At 37.0% G+C, this 17,982-nt stretch overlaps 1 protein-coding gene across 1 annotated transcript in view; it reads left to right on the top strand.

Annotated features, from left to right (window-relative positions):
- The window catches only part of TTC33 (tetratricopeptide repeat domain 33), a 43,865-nt gene extending 26,209 nt beyond the window's left edge, over positions 1-17,656 (top strand). The window contains exons 4-5 of the mRNA XM_064736466.1: positions 5,604-5,735; positions 14,399-17,656. Coding sequence (XP_064592536.1) covers positions 5,604-5,735; positions 14,399-14,743 — 477 coding nt within the window. The 3' untranslated portion in view covers positions 14,744-17,656. The remainder of the gene's footprint in view (positions 1-5,603; positions 5,736-14,398) is intronic.
- The last annotated feature ends 326 nt before the right edge of the window (positions 17,657-17,982 follow it).

Here is a 17,982-nt window from a genome sequence, read left to right as displayed (position 1 = left end):
GAGGGGTTGTTGGTTACTTGGCTCCCCAGTCCCTGTACTTCAGCAAAATGGCAAAGGTGAGTTAGAGACACACAGCTTTTCTGCTGACCAAGAGGAACTAAGAAACAGCTCTGTTACTGGGATTCATCTTGTGAGTTATCTGTTCTTGTCTAATGATACAAGTGGAGAATAATGAAAGCTGAAAAAAAATGCTGAAGGAGCCCAGCCCTCTCTTCTACCATGCCTTTGCTTTCTTTCTGGAAAAAGAGCAGTTCTCAGTAGTTGCACCATTTCTTTTTGATTTCACTTTCTTGTATTGGGTAACAGTTACACTGTGAATGAGAACATAAGAAAAGCTTGTGTACAAAATACGCATTTATAAAACTATTTCTTGAATCTTTTTAATAAAACATGTAATGTTTCAGTTGGTAACGTCTCTTTCATGCATGCAAATAATTATTGCAGATTTTTTTTTTTTGCAGTATGACTTATGCTTACTGGAAGCTGTTTAGTAGAATGTGTAATTTGATACCTTTGTACTTCTAAAAGCATTGATGTGAGCTGTAGAAATCCACTTTTGCCAAAACAGAAATGCGTAATTCATTCAAAAAATATTGTGGCCAATATTCAAGAGATACAGTCTTAGAACTGACTGTGTTGTTCCAGTCCAGCATACCAGCACAAATACTGCAGCTATTACAGTGTAGCTCAGTGAAAATGTTTTGGAGGAACTGTACAGCAGCGTCAGAAATGCCTGACCAGCTCTGGGTCTGTAAAAATCCCCCTGTCTTGATATGTGTGTCACATACTAGAGGAGGAGATTCATTTTAAGAATGACTTTGTGCAATATGCAAAGATTCCTTATGGTCTGTATTAATTTTCTATCAGCGAGAAAATGTTATGAAGAAAATCTGTTGGAGAATTGGAGGATGAAGTGGGTTTTGTTTTGCTCAGGCTTGAGTATCTCTCTTATGCCGTTACATTTATTAGGATAACCTTATGTTGGGTATTTCCTTTCTCAACAGCAAACTTAACATTTTCAATACTGCAGCTCAGATAAATATGGTAATGGCACTGTAGGAATCTGTAAATGTTTGTGGTAAGTTCTCAAAGACCTTATTAAAGCATTTTAACAGATGTAGGACAAATGTCTTTCAGTACTTCTGAAGAGCAGAAATAGTGTTTAAAGTTCCTAGTTGTCAAAGTTATTTGAAGTAAGTGTATTTCCAGAAAATCACATGGATCACTGTGGAATTGCTCAATTGCTTCAAAAAAGCATAGAATTTGATGAGATTTTTTTCTGTTGCTCTCAGCTACTCTTTGATCCATTTAAAAACAGTTTTTTATGGTTTTTGAGAGGTTAGGGGTCCACTTTTCATTGCATGCAAGATCTGTCAGTATACATACTTGATACTTCATCACCAGCCTAAGCTGTTTCCCCATTGCAAGAGCAATGACTGGAAAGTAAATGTTTATGCTCGTTCATTTCTGCATTTTTGTTGAAAAACAAAAATCTTTAAAAAGACCCAACAACAGCAGCCTAATATAAGTGGTATTGTAATTATATTCAAAGGAATATATAAAGACTGCCTGTATTAATGCAGCCACTAAGACTGCTTGAAATTAATTGTGGACTGAATTTCTTAAATATTGACTGGATTATTTTGTTACTACTTTGAACTACAGAGATGGAGGAGCAGACTTTGGCATACTCTGATTTTTTATCTTAATGTTTGGTGACTGGACCATGTGGGACATTTTTGGATGAAGAGAGATATCAAAAGACTTGAAACATTGTGATGTTATACAACAAACTGTCTTGGGAGCCAGACTTGCTGCTGTTTAGTACTACTCCTGAGAATTCACTTGGTTCATGTTGCCTATCTCGTGACACTTACACCTCAGATCTCAGATAACTGTGCAACTATGACAGAATTTTTAAAGTATTAAAAAGTAAATTTTTATATATATTTTTAGAAACAAGTAAATTCTAAAGTAAACTGTCAAGTTCCTTTTTATAATTTTTTGGATGTTTTGTCGTCAGCTGTATGAGCATCCAATTTCCTTCAATGCTACATCCTCAATTTGCATTCATTTGAACAGGACCAGGCTATGAGATACATGTCACTTCTTTGTTTTTATATATGAAACCCATAATCTTCAAATCATTCCATTTCCCCTCTTCTAAAGGCTGTCTTAATGTTGAACTCAGTGAAGAAATAATATCTACTTCTATCTCTCTTCTTACTTAAGAAATTACAAGGTTTCTAAGACATGACCAGACTTAGAATCCCAAGTTTAGATTATAATAAGTCAGCTAGTAAGTGCTGATTATTTTAAATTTGTTTTTCTTGAATTGGGATGTGTACGGAGAAGAGTAAACTGTCAAAAAATTAGTGTGAACTCCAGAAACCTAAATTGCAATAAAGCATTTCTGTATGGTGCAATGGTAATAGCTTTAGAGCATAAGTAAATGTAAACTACTTATGAGTAGGATGAATTTTATTAATCTGTATTTTGAAATGGGTTACTGGATGGAAAAAGGAATTGGGTCATTTTCACTGGAAGTGGAATGTATCTATATATAGTGATTCAGCCTCAATTCACTGAGCTCATTAAAAACCAAAACTTACTCAGATTCATAACACTTCCAAAATATTGTGGGCAGAACATGATGGATCACTCTGCTGCCTGGATTTCTAATACTTGGTCAGTGTCCTGATGAGAGTTGCTATGTTTAATTGGGTTTTTGCCACTGAGTTCTTCTAATTCTTCTAATTTATCTTGTATGACTTTTTCTAAAAGTCTGATACATGAAGTTATTATAGGACATGGATGTTTTTGTTTTGAAACGTGTAATAAAGATAAATTTCTTTGAGTAAAGCAAGTCCTGAAAATCCACTTACTGAATATCTTTATAAGACATTTCCCTCCAGTCACTTTTGACACATACATATGTGTGTGTGCCCGCAGTGAGAGTCTTGAGATGTTTTTTCTGCTTCATAAATTTTTTTCCTAAATTTTTTATTAGTTTTAAGAATGTTTTCTAATAGAGTATTATCGCTATATATATACGCATCACTTCATATGTACACTGTAAATATATTGTGTGTGTGTGTGTGTGTGTCTGATACACACATACTTGACGTGGCTGCGCATTGAGCATGTGACAGGCACGCTGTGTGACAAGGAGGCTGCAGCACATGTGGTTCCTGTTTGGCTTTGTCTTGCCCATGTGTCTGTACCCCAGAAGGACTGAGCAGTACTTGCCAAATCTGTGCACAGGAAATCTTTGTGCTGGCAGTGTTTTTTATTCCTTGTTCAGTGTGATTTTTCAGGTGTGGAATAGCTGGTTTGCTGGTTCAGTTTCCAAGTAACATACAGAGATGTTTTATTAAAGTGATAATGATATCATTATAATGAGTAGATAATGATTATCTACTCATGATAGATTGGAGCAGAGTAAGCCAAGATGAGGCTGCACACATTTATGTCTGCCATTGTAGGTTCATTTTGATGACCTCTTCACCTGAAAAAAAAAGTGTAGGAAAATAGTGTGCATTAATAAGTATATTCGTTATACTGACTGACAACTGTACCTGAGTCATTTTATTAATAACTAAAAAAACTACCTGTGTCGGATAAAAATGCATATACATTCATATGTGTGTTTGTTTGAATGTACTTGGAGAATCTAATGCCAAAATTATTAGGGGCAGAGTAATTACTACATGATCTGGAAGAGCATTTTTAAAGCAGCTGTTTATGCTGGTGCACACAATACTCATAAATAGATGAAAGTGGAATAACTGCCTTTATTAGTAAAGTAATAATTCAGTAAACAAACCAGTAAGATTCATTAAATACTCCAAATGATTTCCTAAGCACTTACACAGATGTTTTGTAATTAGTTTGCAGTAGAAAGTACTGGTAGGAAATACGGAGTACTTGGGATACATAAAAATGTTCCTGTAAATGTATACTTGGATTTGTTTTCTCTTATGAGAATAAATACATTAAGACACTGATGTAGAAAATAGCTGATAGATGCAGAATCCCTTCATCTTGGTAGAATGTACGCTTCTCCACTAGTAACAGTTTGCTTCACTTCACACATCTGCTGCAAATAGGGGAAACTGCCCATAGAAATGTAATTAATCTGAAAGTTTTGGAAAACACATAACATTTATCATAGACTTTGATACAAAATGCAGACATTGAGAACAGTTGAGCAGGAAAAAGAGGGAAGATGATATAGTGCTGTAGATTGTTTTTCTGAAGATTTTTTAGGTACTTCTGAATTCTAAGGTACAGTCCATCGATGGAATTAAAGTGAAGCCATAAGACTAGTCTTTAGAAAAGTTTAATCACAGAGAACAGCAGAAGCATCAGTCCAAAGGGCTGTTTAGAAGCCATGTTTATGATGTTTCTTGGTTTTATTTCAGTCCAGGGTTGCTTTCTGTAGTAAATCTTTGTCTTCTCCTTTCCCTCTTCCTCTTTTGTTCAGTGTACTGCTCACCTCTATGCTGTGCCTGTACTATTTGTTAATTAGGGTAAATACTCAAGATCATCACATTTGAATCCTCCTCTACTTCACACTCATATTTATCTATTTAATATATCATAGAACAGTAAGGTTAAATAAATCTGTTCTGAACTTCAGCAATAGTCCTAACATGTTCTAATATTATTCATCATAGTTATGGTCAGTTGGGATGAAAGTGGTTGCCCACACATGAGTCTAACTCTTGTGGTTGACATTCTCATCATACTGCAAGAATGCAGTTGTCATTTGTTTCTTACACTGGTATCTATCACCATAGCATGTGGGTGTCTGAAATCATGATCTCAGAGTGATGCAGGTCTTCAGGTGATGTGCCAATCTCATGGTGGTATTGGAAACATAAGGCAAACTTTGAACCACACTGTATTGCTAACTGTGTATTGCTAACTGTGATTTATTGTCTTAGTTATGGAGATTCAGTGCAAGGAGAATAATCCTGTGGTAACTGCTGAGTAACAGAGATTTTCACATTCGGAAACCACTTTTTTCTTACTTAACATAGGTGACTTCACGTCTAAGTTAGGCTCTGCAGAATGCTTGTTCTCTACATACGGCAGTCATTGTTAAGGTCTGTTTCCATGCTGAGTTACAGGGATTGTTTCTATAATTATATCATGTGCACTGCACTGTTTCTGGTAGGCTGCAGCTCTCTATTAAAAAGAATAAGTGCAGTCCAGGAGTTTTTCAACAGTACTTGTGCATTTATTATGTTTATCTCTCCAGGTGTTTGTCCTTCTGACTATTCTGTTATGCTTATATAGACTGTGGGGTTTGTTGACAAGGAGAGACCTCTTCAGAAGCAGTTAATCTACTTCTAATAGCATTGCTTAAATAATTTGGGTGAATTATCCTCTAGCATGACCGTTTCTCTCTGTGGGGATTGACATGAGTCTGGGTGACTATCTGAGGTCAGACAAGCAATTTTTAACTAAAAAAAGCTAGGTAAGATGAATCTTAGTTATTGAAACAGTGGTTGTTGCCTGGGTAATCCCAGAAAAGTTAAATTTTTTTTTCAGTTTTGCTTATTTTTCTTCCTCTTATTTTTCTATTTCTGATACAGGTCCTCATGTCTTTACATGAAATGTTTCCAGCAGTGCATGCAGCAGAAATGGCTGTCCAGAGAAACCCACGTTCTTGGGATGCCTGGCAGACTTTGGGACGTGCCCAGCTTGGATTAGGAGAGATAGCACTGGTAGGATAACAGAATTAATTGTGTGTGAGAAGGAAAGTACAGAAATGCCAAGGTTACTGTGTATCCTTATGGTAACTTGAACACAGACAAGGAGAAAGGTCATTATTATTTGTCTCCAGTGTTCCCTCTGCTTTTTTGTGTTTCACAAATGCTTCCTGTGTGGTTTTGTTGCTGGACTTGTGGAAGACCAGGCTAGCTCAAAGACTTTTGTGTCATATATTTATTTGGTGTCTTTATGCAATAGAAGAATTATGCTGACATAACTGCACATACTACATTCTGTGTGTTGTACTGCTACAGTGCAGCTCACCATAATTTAAAGATTAGGGTAATGTGAAGTTCAAGGATGAGCAGATTATTTGTGCTCAGTTTTTACACCCGCCTGCTGATAAAATTCTAGTGTCTTGTTTTTCTTGTGTCCTGCTTATGTAGCAAATAATGTGTCTTCATTCCTGGCTTCGTCTGGTTCCCTGACCTCAAATGTTGGCTGCGGGTGCTTCTTCATTTAGTAAGAGAGCAAAAAGCTCTGCAGTAGCTGAAGTGCATCTTTTTTTTTCTGGGGTATAATAATTTTTTGCTAGTTTCTGTGAAAACACAACAGGTGAACTGTCAAATTCGGACACATTCCCAGAGGAATCAGAAAATAATTAGAAAAACATTGCATCATGACCTCTTAGATGAAAAAACATACTGGTTGTATTTTGAATAGAAGTATCTGTGTGCTGTTTTGATATGAATAATTTTGTTGATAATTTAGAGTGGTTTTTACAAAGTTACAATGTCTGAAAATTTTCAAGAATTAAAAAATGATGGGGTTTTTTTGATGTAGGTTAACCATTCATACAAAACAAACTTTTAAAATGTAGTAAGAAGCAGTGTTAAAAACCCGAAACCAACCAAAACAAATGCAAACTATGTGAATCACATAGAGCCACAGAACTGTTTGGCTTGGAGGGAGCCTTGAAGATCGTCTAATTTCAACCTCATCCAGCCTGGCCTTGAATATTCCCCATCTCTGGGGAATATCCACAGCTTCTTTGGGCAACCTGTTCCAGATTCTCAGCACTTTCACAGTACAGAATATCTTCCTAAATTTCCCTCATTTCAGTTTGTTCCTATAACTGCTTGTCACTACATTCCTTGATAAAGAGTCCCTCTCCAGCTCCCCTATATTCCCCCTTCAGATACCAGCAGCTTGCTGTGAGGTCTCCACACAACCTAACCTTCTCCGAGCTGAACAGCCACAACTTGTTCAGCCCATCCTCAGTGGGGAGGTGCTCCAGTCCTGTTAGACAAAACCTAAGACAAAACCTGTGTGCTACAGATGTGCAGTGTGCACCCTTTGTTGGTGCAGTACTAGAATATTAAATATCTCAAATAAATCCATGCATATCTGCATTTCAGCAGTGGTGACATTCCATGGTTTTTGTGGTGTAGAAAGTTAGGGTTGATGGTCTGGTCTGTCTGGGTCTTTTCCTTTTAAGTGTATGAAACTGTCACTGTAAATTATGCCTGAGAATTTTAAATGCACTAGTCTCAGGAAAATTAGAGTTTTATTTCTTTCAAGGACTGATGCTGTTTATTCTGTAAAAAATGGTACAGTTGCTGTAATATCAGTTATAAATAGTAATATACCTGTACTAGATATATCCAGGAGTTTGATTCATCAGATCCTGTAAGCTTTTTTATTTCATGACAAGTCATGAAGCACCAGTGGGACTGGGTATCTGGAGTGCTGGGCACCTAGTGTTCATATTATTTTAATTTTATCTTATTTTAGAGTAGCACTTCAGAGTTCTCTTAGAGTGCACTGTTGAGCTTAATCAGAAAGGGATCTAATTTATCTATCTGAGACTATTCAGTGATGCAAAGCAAAGCATTTTAGGTGGGAACAATCAGAGATTTGCATCAAAGCACTTCATTCATCTGAAACACTACTCTAGGTGCTCCTGTAATTGTTAAATTTGCCTTACTGTGATCAAGAGGGAGGGAGAGGGGGTTATCACAGGTAGTTTGCCCTCTTAGTTCTGATTGTGTCTGAGCAGGGAGCCTGTTGGTGTCCCCAGTGCTGTGGTACTGTGTGTTCATACATCGTTGCCTTCTGTCTGTAGGTTGAATTGCCTTCTGATAAATATGTTTTCACATACAGAGAAGTTGGGGAGTTCTTCTAAAATGCAAATGATGTTCACTATTTGTTTTTGAACCAAGCGATTTTTAAGGAATCTTAAGAGGCTAAGACTAATGGAGTTTTAAAATAAGAAGTGAATTCATAGTTACTGAACTTCTGGAGTCCTCTAGACCAAGTGGTTTAAGTCATAACTATGCTTTTTCCATTAGTCTTTCATTGCCATGATTTTCTGGTTTTCCCTGTGTCATATTTTTTACAAAGAAAAGTTAATAAAGCATAAATATCAAGACTTTTTTAGAAATTTTTTTTTTTAGATTTGGGAATTACTATCCTTCTAAAGAATTGCTTCTTCTGCTTCCTTGTTTCATTTCTTCCCCACCAACATCTGTCTTCATTACCCACATCCTGCCAAATGTTCTGTTGTGAATACTTTTATTGCTTCACAATAAATGATGCATTTTTTTTTCTTAGGAAAAAAACAATTGACTCTATTTTATTTTGAAGTTTCCCAGGTCTAAAATGCTGCTTCCAAACAAATCTGTATATTATGTGTAATAATAAAAAAAATTAAATATTTGCTTGGATATAGTTTTTGTCAAACTTGTGACAGAAAGAATGAGATAAATTAGTCCCTTTTCATTTAGCTTTTATGAAAGTTGTTTACCCTTTTTTGCCCCCTGAATTTACTAAATAGCGTAATTCAACAGTATTACTTGAATGTGAGCAAGGAAAACTTCATTTCTGTAATGGCAGAAATTCCTTAAATTCTACAAATCAGTGTGCAGAGCACACCTGAGTAAACCTGCAATGTGAATGTAGTAACTGTAGAAATATAGCCAGGCTTGCGGTATTTCTCTCATTTCATTGCAAATACTTGGTTTTACAAAGTAAATATTTACAAATATTTTATAAATATTGGTTTTACAAATTGAATTTCCTGTACTGCTGATAACATCTTAACTAGTTAACAATTTTGCACTAATAGCTTCATTACAACAGTTCCTCCTGTGAGACAGGGTGAGCCCCATGCTTTGATTAATCAAGAGGAAAAAAAAAGAAAACCAAACAAAAGCAATATTAAAAAGAAAACCAAACCTAATCGCAAGAAAATCAAGGACTGAATGAAAGCCCAGAGTCTCCCACCATGGAGAAGTTAATCAGCCCTGTGCCATTGTCGTGGGCAGCCAGCTCAGGTGGCCCTGCTTGAGCAGGGCTTGGCCCAGGTGACCTCAGAAGGTCCTGGCCACCGTTGGCCATCCTGAGGTTCTGTGACTTCAGCTTGAGCCCATTCTGGGTCCCTGGCAAACCTGGGGACTGAGGATCACAGAGTTGAGAGGGAAGATCTGTAAATATGCACCAGTTGTGCATGGGTTTTGTTTGATGCTTTGAAGGATGTGGTTTCCTGTATTCCTCCTAAGTAGCTAGTGCTTTAACAGTCTTTTAAGTCTGACACAACATTTTGTCAAAAGAATCATGCCTTGACAATATGAATTCTCAGATCAGCCCTTTCCTTTCATCTCTCTTGAAAGAAATAGTTTTTGGTCTTTTAGATAATGATGGGAGTTTTATACTCCCAAAGAGACAAATGTCTGTCTTTTATTGGAATGCGGCTAATTAACATAATTAATCTGAATTTGAGATAATTTTTCAACATTTTACAAATGTTAGCATTTAGAAACATAGACTATTTTGGTAACAAAAAGGAAATTGGTGATTGTCCTTCCACTGAAAATTAAAAGTATTTAGGAAGTTAGTAAGTTAAGAGAGAAAGTACCATGCTTTTTCATTTAAAGTAGGGTTCTGTTAAATTCTTTTCAACAGCTTTAAATAGTCCTACTGAGTTATTGAGGTAATAGTCAGTAATATAAGCTTCCCCAGGAAGGTTTTTTGTTAATCCTGCCCTCTCCATCTACTACAGAGTAACCCCTTTTCTTTTTTAACCACTGTTGGAAATTGTAAATATATTTTGTGATAGTGATTGTTAAAGCACAAAAAGATCTTCTAGTCAAAGGTGATTTTTGTTTTCCGTCAGGAAAGCTGAAGGGCAAACAAGTCTCCAAAAGTTTAAATGCCCTTTTCGGCTCCACTTCTGCCAGGGGTACGCAGTTTCTGTAAGTGATTGTGGCTGATTTAGCTGGTGCCTTCATTTGCTCAGGACTTTCGAGTAATGCATTTGTCAACATTGAGACCTTGTAATTGAACGTTTTAGCTAAATCAGATGCACGGGGTAAGACAAACAGGGATGTTGAACAAAGTTTATTTCACCATTGTTTTAAAATTCCCCTAATAAATTTGGCAGTATAATTTGGTAATAAAGAAGTAAACGCGTTCCCGGATTTTCCTGATTTGCCAGGTGAAAATACTGGTTACAATTGAGCTTTATTTTCTTAGGCTATGTCAGTTTCTAGGATGGGTTTGATTTTTGTGGTTGTTGTTTCCTTGGCCCTCCTGCATCATATCCTTGTGTCTGGTAGAGCACAGTGTAAGAGATCTGTGTGGTGGAGGCAGCCTGAGGCAGTGATTTCAGCAGAGCATCAGCAGCCTTGCCGGGCTGTGCACCGAGGGCAGAAGGGTGGTAAATGTGAGGAAATGACTTGGTGCAAAGTGACACCTGTGAAATCTATCACCAGAGCAAAAGAAAGTACAGGAGGGGAAAAAGGAGGATGCAAACTTCTTCATTAAGAGAAGAAGGAAGGTGTGGAAGTGAGGATATCTCACACACATCTACCAGATGGAAACAAAGATTCTTATGCATTTGGAATTTTAACAAATCCCAGTAAGCATAAGTCAAAAATAGTCTTTCACATCTGGAAAATTGCTATATTTCAAGTACTTTCTCCAGAACATGAGAGTTCCAGAAACTTTGAATAAAATGGTTTTGGAAATGTAAGAAGTGTAAAATATTGTGTTCACCTCATATTGTAAGACACCAGAATTACTTTTGATGAAATTTTCAGGGAGAATTTCTTTATTGAAAAGCAGAAATAATCTGAACAGAAAGTTACACAGAAAAGTTCAATATGACAGTTTAAAGTAAAAAAAAAAAAAAATTAAAAAAATCTGCCATTCAGATTATACCATAGAAACTGTTAAACTAATTAAACTAGAGTGAAAATACCTGAAAGGATGGGACTTTTTTTCTTGTTTGAAGGAGAGAAATGTCATGAGGAGTCTTTAACTATACTAAAATGTCTTATTTCCCTATTTTCTACATTACTGTGATAAATGCTTCTGTAAAAATTAGTTATTTATGTTCATGGTGAGTAGTACAAAAGTAAGACTCAAATTCCAGTAATATATTGTCGTAGAATCACAGAAAGCTTTTGTTTGGAAGGGACCTGTAAGTCCAACTCCCTGCAATCAGCCAAGATACCTTCAGGTAGATCAGGTTGCTCAGATCCCTGTCCAGCCGGGCCTTAAATGTTTCCAGGGATGAGGCATTAACCATCTCTCTGGGCAACCTCTTCCTAAATAGCATCCCAATCCATATCATCAGGAAATCACTGTAAATAGTATCTTCCTTACATCTAGCCTGAATCTTCCCTTTTTCAGTTTAAAGTCATCATCCCCTGTTCTATCACTGCATGTCCTTGTAAAAATCCTTCTCCAGGTCTTTTGTGGGTCCTTACAGGTACTGGGAGGCTGCTGTAAGGTGTCACTGAACCCTTCTTTCCCCAGGCTCAGCAGCCCAAATGCTCCCAAAGTGTCCTCAGGAGTTGTGCTCCAGCCCCCTGATTCTCTTTGTTGCCTCCTCTGTGCTGGCTCCAGCTGGTCCCTGTCCCTCCTGTTCAGAGGAGCCCAGGGCTGGATGCAGTGCTCCAGGTGGGTCTCAGCAGAGCAGAGCAGAGGGGCAGAATCCCCTCCCTGCCCTGCTGCCCACGGGGCTCTGGGTGCAGCCCAGGACACGTTTGGCTCTCTGGGCTGGGAGTGCCATGGCTGGGCCATGTGCAGCCTCTCACCCACAGCACCCCCAAGGGACTATGCTGAGTGCTGTAAAAACACAAAAAACACACAAACAAAAAAAAATCCATATTAAAGATCATTTAACACAGGAAAAGATTACTTACTTCACTGATAGACATCCTTTGAAACAGGTCAGAAAGTGTCTGCCTAGTGTAACATAAAGGTCTGCCACATGCTTTGGTGGCAGAGGCAACCTCTTAAAATTCTGGCTTTTCTGGGGGTTTATATATAGTGACAGTTGCTAAGTCCATGTGTTTAAAAAAAGTGCAATCTGATCAGAATTGCCCTTCACACTTGAAGGGTGTGTGCAAAGCAGCAGAAGAGACTCTGCTCAAGGGTCAAATAGAAGACTTTTTGCTACAGAATACTATTTAGTGAGAAAAAATGTAAGATACTTCAAAAGTACAGATTTTTCAAATATGGTAATTCCACAAGGAAGAATGTACTGCAGAAGGTTTTACATTGCACTTCCTTACAGAAGCAAAAGCAGGTACATGACTGTACTGATAAAAAATCCTATAGTCCTTATATGCAGGGTCTCTAAAATTACAGCTCCTCTTTAAAATGAGGCTAGAAATATTGATTTTATGTAGTGTCACTGTGTTTTCCTACAATGCAACAGGAAATTTGAGAAGGAGATTTTCATCTCCATTAGGGGAAGAACTAAAAATACCATTGTTATTTTCTTTTTTCATAATAGAAATTGCTTTGGGCACTATTCCAGTGGCAACATAAAATTTCAAATGGATGACAAGTGTGTATTTTTCAGTTTTACATCGCTGCTTTAAAATAATCCCTCTGATCTTTTGGCATAATTTAAAACTTACTTTAATATTTTGTTATTTCTTTGTAAAAATATCAAGCACTAAAACTCCTTTCCAATAGATTTACTAAGATGATCTTTTTATGCTGTATTGTATGAATCATCAAAGCAGCTTTGACGCTTACCAAATGTTATTTATTGTGCATGAACATAACTATATAGACAGGTTTTAATTAGGGGACATCTTTCATGGAAAGCTTAAAAGCAGATGGTCTTTATTTATATTTTGTTTTCAATAGAAATACAAAAATTAGCATTTAGTGTTTACTTGTTTTTCATGTGTCCCTGAAAATTAAAAGCTAGCAAAGTTGAATAAAATGACACTGTTTTACAAGAACTAAACTTCAGTTCTTCTTCTCTTTAAAGTTCAGCATGCTCCTGCACATCAGAGCTGGCTGTGGACCAATAATCAAGCTTTTTTTTTCTCTCTGGAATTGAGAGGCTGCCTCTTACAACAGCAGTAATACTGATAGTATCTTAAATCTGATTTTGTATCTCTTTTTTCTGAGTTCCCATCCTATGGAGTCCATATATTCATCTGTGCCGTCAGAAGCATGAGCCATTAGTTTCTGTCAGTGCAGAAGAAAAGTTGTGATTTTCCAAATTATTTGGCATGCTTTATGTGTTTATAAACTACAACAGAATAAGTAAACTGTGATTTACCATATGTCTTTAAGGTTTTAATATTCAAGTTGCCAGAACTCTTCCCAAATACCATCCCAATCCATATAATCACAGTTTTCCCATCTTACAGGGAGGCTTCTGTACATGTCAGAAAAGAGTTTTGTCAGTAAGGTGACCCATTTTCATAACTGACTGTACAGTCATAAATTTGAAATACACTCATGCTTTTGTGTACATGTACCTAAGTTTGAGGAGGTAGGTTCAGCCTTGACCACTGTTAAGATAACTAAAAGACAATACAGTTGTAATTCTTGGTGTAGCTTTTTTCTAGTATTGTAGCAACATCTTATTTTTGATGGTCACATTTCTTTGTTTTTAAATTCACAGCTTCTCTGTTGAGGATTTGTATTTGTGAGTATTTTCCCAGCTGAATTGAAAGAAAGGAGAAGCCTCACGAAGTACACTTACTTCTACTAGTATTATGTTGTTTATAAGATTAAAATCTATATAATCTATAGATTATAGAAGTTCTTTCTTAGAGCAGCTCTCGAAGTTTGGAGTTCATTTGGCTCCTTCTGTGCATTTATTTATGTGTTTTTGTAACCATATGCCTATTACAGAAACTCTTTACCATGTGGCTAGTATTAGTGTATTGTTAAGTCTGTATGTGAAACAACTGCATTCTAATTTAAAGGCAGCAATACCAGTGATGCTTCAAATTCCAGTCATCCCTTTTCTGTATTTCTTTAAACCATTTCTGTCTGCTTTTGCCTTATGTACATCTGACAATGAGAGAAAAGTGGAATAGGAAACCAACCAAAAAATTGTTTTTCCTTTTACCTTTTTAATAACAGCATTGTTTTTCATATATGAACTCTCTATTTGTGCCCTTGTTGCCAGGTTCCTAGTTTATGAATGCATTTTTGTCATTTCAGACGCAATTTTTTGGGGGTCATTCTGCTATTGAACCAAGATAAGGGACGAGTCCTCCAAAAAAGACAGGAGTAAAATGGCTTTTGGCTTTGCTCAAATGATATATGTAATTTTTTTTGTTGTTGTCAATTTTTATGAAAAAGGAAGGCTTTAAAATGTCACATCTTTGTTTCTTCCTTTTTCTGCTTATAGGCAATCCGAAGCTTCCAGGTATCCTTACACATCTTTCCAATGAACCCTGAAGTATGGAAAGAAGACCTTTCCTGGGCAAGAAAACTACAGGAACAGCAGAAGGCCACAAAGACTGAGTCAGTGCAAGCGCTGGCAAAAGAGCTTGTACAAGAGTCAATCCCAGACTATGACTTCGAAAGTGATGAAATTGTGGCAGTCTGTGCTGCCATTGCAGAGAAGGAGAAAGCTCTTTCAGCAGCTAAAACGATGGTGATTGTGTCTGCTTCAGGCACAGTAGAGACTGTTACTGGGCAGGACAATTGTTCTGCAACTCCTGATGAAACCCTTTTCATCAGGGCCCGGTAGGGCAGCCTCATGAGTTGTCATACCCATAATTTTAAGAACTGCTGTTATTTATTGTATTTTGCTTGCTTTGTTTTTGTTCTTTTTTTATTAAATGGTAGGATAGCCTACAAAAGTTAAAGAACTGAAGCTATTTTTCTTTCGTTAATTAAAAAAGCAATGACCTGAGTTGTTGTTCCATCTGTATTTGTGAAAAAGAAACCCAGGAGTTGATTCTAAAAATTCTAAATTCTTATGAGCAAATGTAATGTTGAAATGCTTAACTGCATTCTAACAGCTGCTTCATCTTTGTGTATTTCATAATTTTACAAGTTAATGTGTACATTTTCCCAGTAATTAGGAAAGTTTTATTTAAACTGTAAAAGTGCTGTGGTTTATCCCTAGCTGGCAACTCAGCCCCACTCAGCTGACTGCCTCCTGGTGGAATGGGGGGGAGAATTGGAAGAGTAAAAGTGAAAGAACTTGTGGGCTTGGATGGAGACAGCCTAATATGGAAAGCAAAAGCTGCACTTGCAAGCAAAGCAAAACAAGGGATTCACCCACCAGTTCCCATGGGCAGGCAGGCATTCAGGTATCCCCAGGAAAGCAAGGCTACATCATGTGTGACTCGGGAAGACCCTCGGAATGTCCTCCCTTCCCCAACCTCCTTCTTTCCCCAGTTCTGTGTGTTGTGCTGTGAGATTGAATATCCCTCTTGTCAGCTGGGGTCAGCTGTTCTGGCTTGTCTGCTGTCAGCTTCTTGTGCACCCCCAGTCTTCTCACTGGTGGGGTGGGATGAGGAGCAGCAAAAGGTCTTGACCCTGTGCAAGTACTGCTCAGCAGTAATAGAAATAACTGTGTGTTGTTGTGCTGGCACAAATCAAACCTAGCCCCCTACTTGCAACTCTGAAGAGCATGAACTCTATCCCAGCCAAAACCAGCACAGAAAGAAAAAGGGATGTTTAAAAATTATTTTAATCACTATTAATTAATATTATTTTCTTCCAGTAAAAGTGTGAACTCTTTTCTGTTATTGACAGTCTTTGTTTTCATTAAGATAATTTGTTCTATGAGAAAGTTTCCTATGAAGCAGGGATGGATTATTATTTTGTAGAGACCTTTATGTTGCTTTCCTCAGTGTGTGGGTTAAACACTTCTGATTAGATGAAAGGAAATGCTTTACCAACCAAAGCCCTGAATGCTTAGTTACAACTAAATGTTTCACCAGAAGAAAGAAAAGAAGAAAGTCACTGTGACTGAAACTGGCCTTTTTTTATCTTGTGTGCTGTGCTACAGACATCACCAAAAGTAGAATGGTGGGAGTAGGAAATATGACTGAATTGTATTGTATTTGGGGCTTTTCTTTCCTAGTGAGGCTAATCTGATAAAGGGAGTCAATTTGCTTTTCCTAATTCTTATGACCTGCCATTGAAATTATGCTCTTAGGGGAAAGAATGAGTTTTGCAGGACAGTGCTGCTGGAGTCTTCCTTTTTATCCCTTTTGGATTTTGGATGCAGTGATGGGTAATGAGGCATACCCTAGGAAATTTTTTTAATGTTGATTTTTTTTCAGGGGAAGGTGGCAATTGGCTTCTCACACAGGAAATTCAAAGAAGTGAAATCAGGCTGTTTCTTTGATGTGCTCTGTGCTGAGACTGTTCTCATTTCATTGTCTTGGAGATGTCGTAGAGATTATCACATCCTAACAGTATTGGAAAAAATGGTCACCTGAGGAATCCCTGAAGAATTCAGTTTGGGAACATGTAATTTTTTACTTGATTTTGATAAAATTTTGTATGATAATAGATACTTTTCTAGACAAGTGAAACTTCTGAAATCAGTCATCTGCACTTTTCAAGTCCATTTTCTAATTTCAAAATAACACATTTTAAAAGAAAATTATGTTGCTTGAGAAGTATAGTGTTTTTGCAGTGGAAAACGCATTGCAGAAAAATCAAATCATACTTTCTGTTTATCTGGTATCAGAGTATCTTTATTTAAGAGGATACATACAGTTTTTTAAAAAGACTTAATTGCCCTTTTGCACTAAGTTTTCATTAAGTTTTGCAAGAGTCCCCCAAAATGTTTTTTGTATTTGTGAATTTTTAGATCTGTGCTTGCATGAGCACACATTCACACAAAATCACACCTTTTACTATGTTCTGAGTATTGAAAATAATTAGAACTACACTGGCATAAGTATACTAGGAATGTAAAACATCATCATGCTACATTTTTATTTCTTCATTAGCTTTAGAATTATTTTAAATGCTTACTGGATAGGCACTTGATCAAGATATGGTTTGATAGTTTAAATTATTAGAGTTGAAGGATTTCTTAATCTTCTTAATACAGTCTAGAAAGAGTTAGCATGATAGGGATTTGGACAGATTTCTTCAAAGAAGAGATCCTCTCTGGCTGGAAAAGGAGATGTGTGAGATGTGTTTTCATCTTGAAGGAGCTTGGCTGTATCCACCTCATCTTTTCTTTCTTTGCGCTTTGTACTTGCGTCAGCGTTCTGTCTTTACTCATACAGGAAAGACTGCTGCCCTTCTCTCAGAGGCCTGTGTTATCACAGAATCTGTTTCCACTGAAATGATTCACAAAGTTCCTATTGACTTCAGCGCTGCAGGGCCAGACTGCTGGAGGGGTGTACATCTGCACCATCAGGCTGCGCCAGGCTCGAGGGGTGGTGGTTTCCATCTCATATACTAAATGTATTTTCCTTCTGATTAGCTTGGTTATGAATTCTAGGTATTGTCAGAACTGTAGTGTTTTGTAGAGCAGTTAAGTTCCTGAGGCACTCTTTTCAAACTGGGGAAAAGTTCAAATATTGATGATTTCAACACTGTTTTTGTACAGCATGCCATGTTTTGCATGTATGTAATTTTCTGGATCGGTTTGCGGTTTGAATAAAATCCTGACTTCTGCTGCTTAGTGATGCCTGTTTGTTCTTTGGGTTACAACAAAAATAAGTGTTATTTCCCATTCTTGAATGTTCCTCATTTAATAATTGGCTTTTGTCTCGGGTGAACATGTTAATTTGTTTTAGTAAAAAAGAAAAGAAGACATCTTGGGGAAAAATATTTAATAAAAAGTGATGCTCAGAGCTTTTAAACCCTTTAGGGATATCCACATGAGATGGAGCAAAAGGAGATGTTATCCAAAACAGGATATTAGTGAAATACAGTCCTTCTTTGACATTATATTATATTAGAAAAAATTGTCTGTCATCATTAGTGGCAGTGACTGCAGCAGCTTTC

This window comes from Zonotrichia leucophrys, chromosome Z (assembly GCF_028769735.1).
Source record: "Zonotrichia leucophrys gambelii isolate GWCS_2022_RI chromosome Z, RI_Zleu_2.0, whole genome shotgun sequence".
In the NCBI taxonomy this organism is placed as follows: Eukaryota; Metazoa; Chordata; class Aves; order Passeriformes; family Passerellidae; genus Zonotrichia; species Zonotrichia leucophrys.
Note: the sequence above shows the minus strand (reverse complement) of the source record. Positions and strands in the feature narration are given on the sequence as shown.